The sequence below is a fragment of the Octodon degus genome, unplaced genomic scaffold, assembly GCF_000260255.1.
Source record: "Octodon degus isolate 3935 unplaced genomic scaffold, OctDeg1.0 scaffold00107, whole genome shotgun sequence".
Taxonomy (NCBI): domain Eukaryota; kingdom Metazoa; phylum Chordata; class Mammalia; order Rodentia; family Octodontidae; genus Octodon; species Octodon degus.
Window position 1 is genome coordinate 7,595,883 of NW_004524683.1, and position 12,895 is coordinate 7,608,777.

The following is a 12,895-nucleotide window of genomic DNA, read 5'->3' on the forward strand; positions in this document are numbered from 1 at the left end:
CTCTGTAAATGTCACCAAAAGTTCTGATCGTAGGCAATTCATGGGCAAGGCTGAATTTCATTTTTTAAATTTCTTTATTGGATCCAGGGTCTCACTACACAGTTCAGACTCGCAGTGACCCTTCTGTCTCAGCCTCCCCAGTGCTGGGATTATAGGCATGCGCCACCACACCGGGACTCTGTCTGTCAAGGCTCAGCACACCCCACGGGTGTGGCCATCTTGACATGCTGGACTGGCGATCGAACGCTGGTCCCTGCTCTTGCCAAAGCAGGTGTTTAGTCCACTGAGCTATCTCACTGGCCTTTGAATTTTATTTTATTTTATTTTATTTTTCAGAACTGGGGATTGAACTCAGGCCCTTGCGCTTGCCAGGGAAGCACTTATTCTACCGAGCCATCTCCCCGGCCCCTCGCCTTTTTAAAGTAGTATTTTCCCAGTATGTATTTAGACCCTCTTAGGTCCAACAGTGTGAGAAAAGCATATTGTTACAGTTATCTTTACTTCTGAAGCATCACATCATCATCTTCCTTTTTTTGTTTTTTCTTAATCTTTTTTATTTTATTTATTTGTTTATTTTAATGTATTTAGTACTAGGTCTACAGGGTCTCACTACACAGATCAGATTTGTAGTGATCCTCCTTTTTTCAGCCTCCCAAATTCTGGGATTATATGCACGCACCACCACGCCCAGTCTCAATCGCTATCTCAGTGTGCCCCAGGGTGGGCCGGCACAGCACACTGGAGATCCTGGCAAGGAACTGGTCCCTGCATTTGCCTAAACAGGCACTTTAATCTGCTGAGCTTTAATTTTTTTTTAAAGAAGGATCTCACGGGCCAGGGAGATGGCTCAGTGGAATAAGTGTTTCCCTGGCAAGCACAAGGGCTTGAGTTCAATCCCTGGTTCCAAAAAAAAAAAAAAAAAAAAAAGAAGGGTCTCACTGTGCAGTTCAGGCTGGCCTAGACTCACTATGTATCCAAGGGTGGCCTTAAACTTGTGGTGACCCTCCTGCCTCAGCCTCTTCAATGCTGGGATTGCAGGTATGTGTCATCATGCCCAGCTATAAGACTTTTTTGTTGTTCTTTTATTTTGTTTCTTGAGACATTATCTCTATGTAGCTCAGACTGGCCTTGAACTCATAGCAGTTCTCCTGCCTCATTTTCCCAAATGCTGGGATTATAGTCATGCACCATCATGCCCAGATTGGCTATAAAGTTATCTGAAAAATCTAAATTATGTAAAAGTTAAGAAGGAGATGGGGCCAGGCGAGTGCTCAGTGAAATAAGCACTCGCCTGGCAAGCGCTAGGGCTTGAGTTCAATCCCTGGTTCCACCAAAAAAAAAAAAAAAAGGAGAGGGGCCAGGGAGATAACGGTCTCAATAAATAAATGATAAAATTACACACAATGAAATATGATATGTCCTCAATATGTTTGTTTGTTTGTTTATATCAGGGATCAAACTCAGAAACTTGTACTTGCTAGGCAAGGGCTTATGCAGCTGAGCTATCTCCCTGGCCAACAATGTAGGCTTACTAACAAAAAGTGTTAATGGGGTGGGAATGGGAAGTGTTCCCCTCAGTCCCCACCCTGTCACAGGATATTGAAGTCAGGGTCTTCACAGAGACCTACATCTTCATCCTTTTTTTCTTTTTTTTTTTACAGGGTCTCAATCTGGCCTTGAATCCACTATGTTGCCCAGGCTGACCTCAAACTCATGGTGATCTTCCTCTCTCAGCTTCCCAGAGTGCTGGAATTACGAGTATATACCTCCATGCCCAAATGGAAATTTCTCTTTATAGAAGCATATCAACTCATTAACAAAATGAAGTTCTGGGCCGGGGATGTAGTTCAATGATGGAATACTTGTTTAGTAACCGTGAGGCCATGGGTTCAATCCTCAGTACCACAACAACAAAACAAAACAAAAAAGTTCTGGAGGGGCTGGGGAGATGGCTCAGTGGAATAAATGCTTCCCTGGCAAGCGCAAGGACCTGAGTTCAATCCCCGGTTCCACCAAAAAAAAAAAAAAAAAGTTCTCAAATTGAGTGAACTAATTTGTTATCCCCAGTAAATTAATAGATACAAGCAGAAAGCATTTACCCTTGAAAAAAACTCAGTCACAGACCCAGCTAGACTCACATGACTCTTACATAGTCTTGCCAAAGTGAGCAACTGTGTGTGTGTGTGTGCATCCTAACTATGTATTCTATCCTTTTTTCATATGCCCTAACAATGTATTCTTTTTTTTTTTTCTTTTTTATACTAGGGATCGAACTCAGGATCTAGCCTCTGGATCCAGCTACCAATTTGCAGGAAATAGTGAGGAAACAGGAAGATTTAGAACTGCATCATGCATGAGGCCCTGTATTCAACCCCCAGCATCAGACAACAATTCAAAAATAGGCATCAGAATATGTAATCAGCAAAATGCAGTCTGTGATATACTCAGTAGCAGTCCAGAATGTTCAACAAATTAAGCAATTAAGCAATGAAAGGGAAACCTTCTATATTAAGAAATTTAAAGACACAACAGGCGGGCCAAATAGCTCAGCGGATTGGCACAGCGGCCAGGGATTCAATCCCCTGTGGTGTGCTGAGACAGCAATTGAGACTGGTCTGGTGGCACGCATTTGTACGCCCAGCACTTGGGAGGCTGTAAACAGGTAGATCACTATAAGTCCGATCTAGTAGTGAGACCCTGAACATCCTGTAGACCCTTCCCTAAAAAATAATAAAGACACAAAAATTCCTTTGAAATGAATGACTTAAAAACTGAAGAGGGGCCGGGGAGATGGCTCAGTAGGATAAGCGCTTGACTTGCAAACGCAAGGATCTGAGTTCAATCCCCAGTTCTGCCAAAAAAAAAAAAAAAAAAAGCATCCAGGATGCAAAATTAACACTATTTAAAAAACACAGAAAGAACACCCTAGCATCAGGCAATTGGTACAGTCCCTCAGCTCTGTTGGTTACAAGAATGTTTATGGTGCTGGGGATTTAGTTCAGTGGCACAGCACTTGTGTGGCAAGCATGAGGTTCTGAGTTGATCCCAGGTACCAAAAAAAGGATGGAGGAGGAGGAGGAGGAGGAGCAGAAGGAGGTGGAGGAGGAGGAGCAGGAGGAAGCTTTCTGGAGCTGCTGTCAGAGACCAGGCTATGTAAGGATTAAATTGCAGGGCCTCTGGCTGTGTTGGAAAAGCTCATAGTCATAGGGCTCTGAAGTCAAGGTAACAGCACAGCTGAAGCTCCTATTCCACAGCAATACCATCAACTTTAGAGATGAAACAGCTCTCTTCATTGGCAAGATTTTCTCTCTTTGTTTCTCAAAGCCCTGGTCATTTCGTGGGTTTTTGATTCTAATGTGACTTCCTCTTCCTGAACCTCCCAAATCTGTGAAAACCCAGTAAATACAGTGATCTGGAAGAGTCGTTGTTTCTACTCCGTTGTCTCTACTCCTGAAGAGGTTTGGCCTGCCTAGATTCCCCCAAAGCTAAATTTAAACCTTCACTGTAACTTGTTTTAGGAGATCGGGGGCTAGTCCAAGTCTCCAATAGCTGGGGGTTGTGGGGGTAGTGACATACCCAGTCCTCTGGCAAGCTAGCACAGAGGATCAAAAGCTTGAGCCAAACCCAGGCAACTTAACCATATAGCAAGATCCTGCTTAAAAAATAAAGGCTGGGGCCCGGGGGGAGATGGCTCAGTAGAATAAGCACTTATCTGGCAAGCACAAGGGTCTCAGTTCAATCCCCGATTCCACCAAAAAAAAAAAGGCTGTTCAATGTCAAAGCCCCAGGTTTAATCTCATGTATTTATCCTCCTCAAAAAGGTTTGCTTCAAATAATTCATTAAGCTTTACCTTTGTTTTATGTGTTTTCCACATTTATGCTTTATTGTAAACTGAAAACCAAAAGGAAGCATTATGAACAACTTTATGCCAATAAAGTCAACAACTCAGAGAAGTGGACAGATTATTTGAAAAACACAACCAACTGAAACTAAAAATAAAATTAAAAGTATAAATACTGGAGGAATCCCCTGCTACCATTCTAGGCTATAGTTGTTCCCGAAGAGACTTTCACTAGAAACATCCCCATAGTCAGGCCTGGTGGCTCACACCTGTAATCCACTCAGGAGGCTAAGGAAAGGGGATCACTGCAAGTTCAAGGTCAGCTGGGCTACACAGGAAACTCAAGTCCAGCCTGAACGATACAGCAAAACCCTGTCTCAAAAGAAAAAAAAAAATTGAACACTATTAATAGTTGACAAAAAACAAAAACAAAACTGACACACCAACTCACTACTCGGGAAATAGTAGGTAAGGGAAAAAATTAAAATTTTTCTGAAATCAACTTTATTTCAGGGCCGGGGAGATGACTCAGTGGAATAAGTGCTTCCCTAGCAAGCGCAAGGGTCTGTGTTCAATCCCTGGTTCTGAAAAAAAAAACAAAAAAAAAAACTTTATTTCAGGAAAATGATCCTAGAGGAGGTTAAAAAAAAAATTCTGGGCAGAAATAAGAGCTAGTAATGAAGACATAATACTATTAGAAAGTCACAGGCGTGCATGATGGTGTACTCCTGGAATCCCAGCACTCAGGAGGCTGAGGCAACAGGATTGTGAGACCAGCTGGGGCTACAAAGAGAGCTCAAGGTCAGCCTGAACGGCATAGCAAGACCCTATCTCAAAAAGAAAGAAAAAAAAAGTCACAGTTTCTTAACTCCTGGCAGACTGACCAACTGAAAGAATGATCCCTGGATGGTGGGACTGCATGTGAAGCAGCAGGGAACAGTGTGAGGCAGGGATGAAGCAGGCATCACCTTGGTCAGGGTGAGCCTGACCAAGATGGCGGGGGTGGGCTTCAGCCAAGGAGCACCTATGCCATGTAGAATTAAGTGAAAAATAAACCTTTATTGGGTTAAATCATTATAGAAGATAGTTTACTGTCAAAGCATACCATATATATAGAAGCACACAATTACAGATACACACATATCCAAGCACGCAGTGCTGACACATTTGAGGCTCTACCTATGGCAGGGAGAGGTACGAGAATGGGGAACCATAAGAAGGCAAGAAGAAAGGTGTTTAGTAGCAACTGGTGGTGAGAATCCACCACGCACGGAGAGGCATGGCCTCCACAAAAACAAGCAAAATAAAACTATTCAGGAGCAAAAATAATTTAAAGATAGAGAAATGACACACCTAGTCTAGAGAGCCTGACTACTCAACTGGGAGTGTAACTATCTCCTGCCTGCAAAGTGACACAGAATGGCTCTAGAGAGCAGATGAAGCAGAAGCCTCACAGGCTTACAAAAGCTCCTCAGCTGTGTCTGATGTCAGTGGTGCAGAGCCACTTTCTACTCTCCCTGAGGCATCCTGCCTTGCTCCAGGCTGAGAGGAGGGACCTAGAACAGGGGTGGGGCCAGGGAGATGGCTCAGTGGAATAAGCGCTTCCCTGGCAAACTCAAGGGCCTGAGTTCAATCCTTGGTTCTGCCAAAAAAAAAAAAAAAAAAAAAAGTAGGCCAGGGAGGATCTTCCTGCCCTCCTTCACCCTTGTCTGTGGCTGGCTGGATTCCCTCCGCAGATGTGCACTGCCTCACTCCCAGGACCTATGAATATATATCTTAAGTGGCAAAAAAAAAAAAAAAGGACTTTAAAATGTGATTAAAATAAGGATTTAAAAAAAAAATAAAATAAGGATTTTGAGATGGGAAGATGATCCTGGATTATCCCAGTGGGCTCAATGTAATCCCAAGGGTATGAATTCATAATCCAATCCTTAGAAGAGAAGGGCAGCAGAATTAGGTAGAGATGTGGAATTCAGATAAATGAGAAAATAACATGCAGCCAACCTTGAAGATGGAGGAAGGCTTCCTTCCAAGGGTACACACATACACACACACACATGCAACCATAGTGTTCTGGGAGGCTGAAGCATGAAGATCCTAAATTTAAGGCCAACCTGGGTAATTTAATGATTTAGTGAGACTGTCTCAAAAAAAGTATTTTTTTAAAGAAAGGGCAGGGTCCAATTCCCAGTGCTGGTGGTGTGGAGGAGGCAGGAACCAAGGAAAGGAAGCAGGCTCTAGAATGCAGAGAGAAGCAGATCCCTCCCTACACTCTCCTGAGGGAACACAAACTGTCCACACTTCCACTTCAACTCAGGGAAGCCAATTTCAAACCACTAGATCTGTTACAGCAGTAATAAGAAATTATAGGCTGTCTCTGCTCTTGGGCAGCACTAACGTACTAAGTGAATAAGGAATGTGTGCATACAGGGGGCCGCGGAGATGGCTCAGTGGAACAAGCGCTTCCCTGGCAAGTGCAAGGGCCTGAGTTCAATCCCCGGTTCCAGGAAAAAAAAGGAATGCGTGCATACAAAGGGTGTGGTGGAGAATCAGAGGTGACTTTCTAGAAGTCCCTGCAATCATACTGACCCCAGTTCCCAGTGTGACTCATGTTACCTGACCTTGAGCAAATTTTCTAAGCAACAATACATGGTCAACAATGTACAATATATAGGGTTGCTAAGAGTCGGAGGGTTTTAAATTACTGAGGGTGTAAGCACCAATTGGTGTGTCTTGTAAGTCACATTTCCTTGTGGGTTTCTGCACATGCACTGAACAGGTATGACCTAAAACCCAGTGTGTGGCTGGCACCATGTACATGATGGCCTTGTGTCCTACAACCTCAGAATTTCTCACCAAAGCCGCAGAGCATCCAGGTGTCCCAAGTGCCCAGCCCTGTGCCTTGCCTGCTCTCACGTGCCTGGGACAGACCACACTTCCTTCTAGGGGTGGCCTCACCTCTCTCTGCCTTCACCCTGAACCCTAACAAAAGTTCCCCACACCTAGAAGACAGTAGCTCCCTCTCTTGTACTTTCAGCATCCAGATTGCATGTCTTCCTTGCCTCTCCATCTCTCACCCTTTTCCTCTCTTCTCTGAGTTCCCTAACAGCTCTTCCTTATAACCCAGAAAAGTCAAACCTAAAAGGATGGCTGAGCTTCAACCAGCCAGTCCTCAGGCAGAGAGCAGGGACGGAGGCTGTGTGTTTATTGGGGTTCCTAGGCTTCTCTGGTAAGGAGCTGGTGTGAAGTCAGCCAAAGGTATGAAGATAGCATGCCTCGACCTACCCAGAGTCTCCAGGAAACCTTGCTTGGGCAGCTCTCCTGCCCCACACTCTCCAGCCACAGCCTGTGTATTGTGCCTGCCCCACACTCTCCAGCCACAGCCTGTGTATTGTGCCTGCCCCACACTCTCCAGCACCTACCCACCCGACTGTGACACACCCCCTTCTCTACAGGACCTACCTGCTTTTCCTACTTTCATAGCTCCCCACCCCTCCCCACCTCTAATCTCCAGGTCTGAAACAATTGAGTTTTATCTCCTTGATGATGGAACTACTTTTCCTTCCAGAAAAGAATGATTGGCCCAGTATTGATTTTCCTCCTATTCGACATGCAGGGGGACACCCTTTCCCCTCTCAGGCCCAAGTCCTCAGAGCCTGCTGTTTTTCTCCAACACTGGGCTATCTTTTTAGGATGGGAAAGTATTGTCCAAACGTAAACAGAAAAAGTGTTTCCACTGTCTTTGGGAACGTGTGACCAAGTGACATAGCTGTGGGCCTGCAGGCCAGGAATCTGGGCTTTGCCACAGCTCTACAGTGGGTGACAGACACTAGCCTATCTGTACTCGTGACCTCCTCTTGTCTCCTGAAATGCTAAGCTACATTGTATTTGAGCTTGGATGTTCTCCTCAGCAATCACAGCAATGGTGCAAAATGACCACAAGAGGGCGGGCAACCTCTTCAGCCCAGAAACTGGTGGCCTAGATGACGCCTCCGAAAGAAATACAAAGGATTCCAGGGGAAGGGCAGTTCCTCAAGGGCACATTGAGAAGCAGCACAGGGTAGGGATTGGGATAAGTACAGTGTTTGAATTCCTAGTCTGAGGGGAAGTCAGGAGCCCCAGGACCACAAGAAGCAGTAAGGGCAGGGAAGGCAGTCAGTGAAGAAGGTGTGGAGAGGATATTTGGGAGATTTAAAACACTGAGCAGATAGACGGCAGAAAGCAAGCGGGTCTTTATGGGAGGGCCGTGGAAGGAATGTATTGCTCCAGGACTGGGGTGGAGGTACAATGCAGCACTGAGAAAGAAATATTAGGGAAAGTAGAAAATAACATAAAACATAAAATACAAATTAAGGAAATGGCAGAATTGCCAGGCATGGTGGGCCACACGTAATCCCAGCACTCAGGAGGCCAAGGCAGGAGGATGGGTGCGAGTTCAAGATGGGTCTGGGCTACAAAGTGGGCTCAAGGCTAGCCTGAGTTGCACAGCGAGACCCTATCCAAAAAGAATGAAAAGTTAAAAAAATAAAAATAAAGGGGGGCTGGTGAGATGGCTCAGTGGTCTAAAGCGCCTACTTAGAGCAAGCTTGGCAAAGCACAGGGACCACGGTTCAATCCCCCAGCACCACATGCCAGCCAGCCCCGCCCCCTGGTGGGCTGAGCTGGCCACACACACACACACACACACACACACAAATAAATAAAATAAAAAAATAAATAAATAAAAATAAAGGGCCAGAAGATTGCTCAGCAGCATAAGCACCTGCCTGGCAAGCACAAGGTCCTGAGTTTGATCCCCAGTACCAAAATAAATAAATAAATAAAAATAAAAATAAAGAGATGGCAGCATTATTCCAGGATTTTGGGGAAGACTCCTCCAACTCAGTACAGCACACAAACAACCAAAGATCATCATTATTCCTCTCCTTTTCCCTCTAGTAATCTGATTTCAGGACCCAAGAAAGAAAGGGGCCATTACAAAGACAGGGACCATTACCTGGGATGCAGAGTTAATCTCCCAAGAATTTATTTTTATATCAGCCATGGCCAGTCCCTGCTCTCTGCGCCTGTCTCCGCTCTGACCCCCAGGTTGGCAATATCCCTGAATTCCTTCTTTGGTATAATTAGCTAAGACCTAGGGGCACAGTCCCAGAGGTGGTCCTTCACTGCATTCTTAGGTCTCAGGAGCCAAGGACTAGCTATAAGAGAGGAAGGAAGGAGGACTTTCCCTTGCTGGTCCCCTGGATGGGGCCCAGGGACCAAAGAGCCTTTGTCTTTTCCTGCCACACCCCCACACTGTAGCCCAGACAAGGGGATTCCTTGTGTCCCAACCACAGGCAGGCACCCTTGTGACCAAATGATAGAAGGCTGGATGAGGCGGGGGAAGGGTAATCACAGACTCAGAGAAGACAAGCCCTCCCCAGCATCCAGGATTCTGGTATAATCAGAGCTCAAATTTCTCCCTCTTCTAGCTCCCATCTGCAAAGGGCCAGCACAGGAGTCATCTGCATATAAAAAAACTGAAGGTAAAAGAGGAAACAGAAGTTAGGGAAGCACAGAAACAAAACCATCCTAGGAGGTGTGAAGTCAGAACACAGAAATGGGACCAGTGAGGAACAGGGTAAGATAGGGCTCCATGGCAGAGTAGGCAAGCAGATTTGAAAGCCACAGTTGGAGGCCTCTGACAGCTTCTCTCCGTAAAAGAACAGAGATAATACTGGTGCCCAAGAGGGATGCAGCCATAAAGGAAGTGAGACACTGCAGGAGGAGATGAGAACACATTGTCTGAAAAGCAGCACACACATCTTCTGATGAGAAACTTTCCTGTTGGAAGGATGACCTGTTCTCACTTAAAAGAAGTAATGGTATGGATGTTGATTGGTCTTGCTCAGCAGCAGGGACTCTGATATCCCAATCACATACTATTCAAGGACTGGTACAGGATGGCTAGTCCATCCTGACAGGAAATGATATCACTCAGCAGATAGGAAGGGGTGGGTTTACCAACTCCAAAGGCCTCTGGGAGGACAAATCCTAGATGAAGGGTTGGACCCAAGTGACCATATCCCTCCTTAACCCTCCATTTTGGCCAAGAAAAGACAAAGCTCCTAGTCTTTGGGTGAGGTAATTACCCCTCCACCCCACTCTACCAGTGACCTCCTATGGCTCCTCAATCCTTACAAAGTGAGGGGAGGAAGATGGAGATGGAGACACCCTCACAAGAAGAGCCACAGGCAGCATCTCTACGGAAATGGCTCTAGGGACTGAATAATTGAGGGATAAAGACAGACTCTCCAGGGACCAAAGGAAGGGTGAGCTAGGTTTCCATGGTAACTGATTTCAGTTACCATGAGTCTATTCCTAGACTTGTATTTGAAGGACAACATATTTTGAGGAAAACCAGGACCAAGGGTAAAAGTGCCACAGGAACGCAAAAAGGTGCAAAAATTGTTACAAGAAGGTCACATCATCTTGGCACTGTTCCCAGTACCAATGAGCCTCAAAGTCCAGCGTGGCACTCTCATCCTCTGGGGGCTCAGGTGGTTCACCTTGCACCCCCTCTCCTGAGGGTTTCCACAAAGCCCTCCAGCTCCCTAGCCTGGTGGCCATCAGATCCACACCAGTCTTGGCCCTGTCCTCTCCAGGTATAATCTTTGCCCAGTCCATCTCAGGACAGGGAGCCCCAGGGGCACCCTGGTCATCCGGCTCTTTGGGGGCCACGGTGTCCAAGAAGCTGCCGATAGAGACACTGTCCAGCCGGTCCGTGGAGCTGGTATCTGGCAGGCTGTCCCAGCTGCCCCGCCTGGAGCGGCCCGGGCTGCCACCTGTCAGGCTGTATTGGCTGCTGGTGAGGCTGCTGCAGTGGCTAGTCAACGCTCCCCGCTCCTCCAGGAGCCAGCGCATGGCCTCGATCCCCTCGTTCAAGGTCACCAGCTGCTGCAGGATCTTCACGTCAATGGCTCGCAGGGAAGCCTGGGGAGTGGAAAAAGAAATCAGCCCTGGGTGCTGGGCTCTGAGTTTCCCTGGGGTTTCTCCAGACCTCTACCTACTCTGTGATGCAGCCAACTGTGCCTGCCTGCCTGCCTGCCTACCTGTCTTTCTTTCTTTCTTTCTTTCTTTCTTTCTTTCTTTCTTTCTTTCTTTCTTTCTTTCTTTTGTGCTTCACATTCAAGAAGCATGGGAACAGAAGGGTTCAGAAAGTGGGCCTCAGAAGCAAGATTGCTACTTACAGTTTCATTTCAGATTGCAGAGGTAGCTCAGTCTAGCACACACCAGGCCTGGGTTCAATACTCAGTATGGGGGTAGGGGAGGGGCCACCCCAAACCAAAATCAAACAAAAACACAAAAAAATCTCTACCATTGATGGGCTATCTGACTAAGGGCAGCTATCCTGCCTTCTTTGAGCTCCACTTTGTAAAACCGCGCTAAATCTCACCCTGTGAGGTCAGGCTGTAACAGTTGCTAGTGAAGCTGCCGCAGTGGCTGGTCAATGCTACCTGCCAACCTCACAGGGTGGTTGTAAGAGGTTTTTTTTTTGTTTTGTATTGTTTTTTTTTTTTTGAGGAACCAGGGATTGAACTCAGGCCCTTGCGCTTTCCAGGGAAGCGCTTATTCCACTGAGCCATCTCCCCGGCCCCTATTGTAAGAGTTTTAAACTACTGTCTAGGGACTGGGGAGATAGCTCAATAGAATATGCACTTGACTGGCAAGTGCAAGGGCCTGAGTTCAATTCCTGGTTCTGAATAAATAAATAAATAAATAAATAAATAAATAAATAAATAAATAAATAAATAAATAAAATAAACTGTCTATTAGTACTCAGCACAGTATGTCATAGAGAGGAAGGTCTTAGTAAAGGCTAAATATTAAAATGCAATCCCAGCTATCAAGCTTCTTTTTTGGTTTTGGTTTTGGTGGTACCAGGGATTGAACTCAGGACCTTGTGCTTGCCAGGCAAGTGCTTATTCTACTGAGCTATCTCCCCAGCCCTAAGCTGCTTCATGTAGTGTCTTTTTTTTCCCCTCTCCTTTTTTCTTTTTCTTTGGTCCATACATTTTCTCCACAGAGCTCATTCTTCCCTTTCAGTTTTCCTACTTTTAATAAATGTGAGATTTTGCCACTGTTAAAAAAATAAGTAAATAGGGCTGGGGAGATGGCTCAGTAGAATAAGTGCTTCCCTGGCAAGCGCAAGGGTCTGAGTTCAATCTCTGGTGCTACAAAAAAAAAAAAAAAAAGTAAATAAATGTAATTCCATCTCATTTGGCTTTGACCTTGCTATTTAGGGCATTAACTATTGAACTGGTCCAGATTCACCAATAATGCTTAAAACAGCCAAAGCATGGTCTGGCAGGATATGACTGTAGCTGGGAAGCTCACTGGGCCAAATGGAGGGGGACCTGAGGATTAAGGAGGGAGCAAGCCCAGTTTCCTAGTTCTTTCAGGGTACTGGCAGCAAGTCTGAGGGCAGGAAAGGCTGCTCAGAGCAAAGAGTCAACTACCCCCATGTGAGCTGCTCTCCATCACACAATTGTCTCTCCACACTGGAGGTCACACTTGGGTAATCTCTAGGGTCCCTCCAGCTCTGACACACTCAATTACTTCGAGTCTGAACCTGTCCCTCCCATGCTCAACAGGGATTTAGCAGCTTTGCACTCCTTTTAGAGAATGCAATCTAAATGCGTTAACAGCTGGTGTTCACAGCCCTGTTAGTCCTATGGCCTCTCCATCTCCAGCTTTGCATCTAGTATAATTTTCTACAAAGCCAAGGTCCTGCCATAGCCCAACTTTTAAAATTTAGTTTCCTCTTTAATCAAATTAATGGATTTCTTTCTTTCTTTCTTTCTTTCTTTCTTTCTTTCTTTCTTTCTTTCTTTTTGTGGTACTGGGGTTTGAACTCAGGACTTTGCGCTTGCAATGTAGGTGCTTATCCTACTGAGCCATCTCCTCAGCCACTCAAGGAGATTTCTAAAAGTTCCTCCCACAAGGGGCTGGCGAGATGGCTCAGTGGTCTAAGGCATCTACTTAGAACAAGCTTAGCAAAACACAGGGACTGC

At 45.7% G+C, this 12,895-nt stretch overlaps 1 protein-coding gene across 1 annotated transcript in view; it reads right to left on the reverse strand.

The window, feature by feature from the left end:
- Positions 1–8,643: 8,643 nt before the first annotated feature.
- Positions 8,644–12,895, reverse strand: part of Lurap1 (leucine rich adaptor protein 1) — a 14,320-nt gene continuing 10,068 nt past the window's right edge. Inside the window, exon 2 of the mRNA XM_004639176.2 lies at positions 8,644–10,814. Within this exon, the coding sequence (XP_004639233.1) occupies positions 10,293–10,814 (522 nt within the window). The 3' untranslated portion in view covers positions 8,644–10,292. The remainder of the gene's footprint in view (positions 10,815–12,895) is intronic.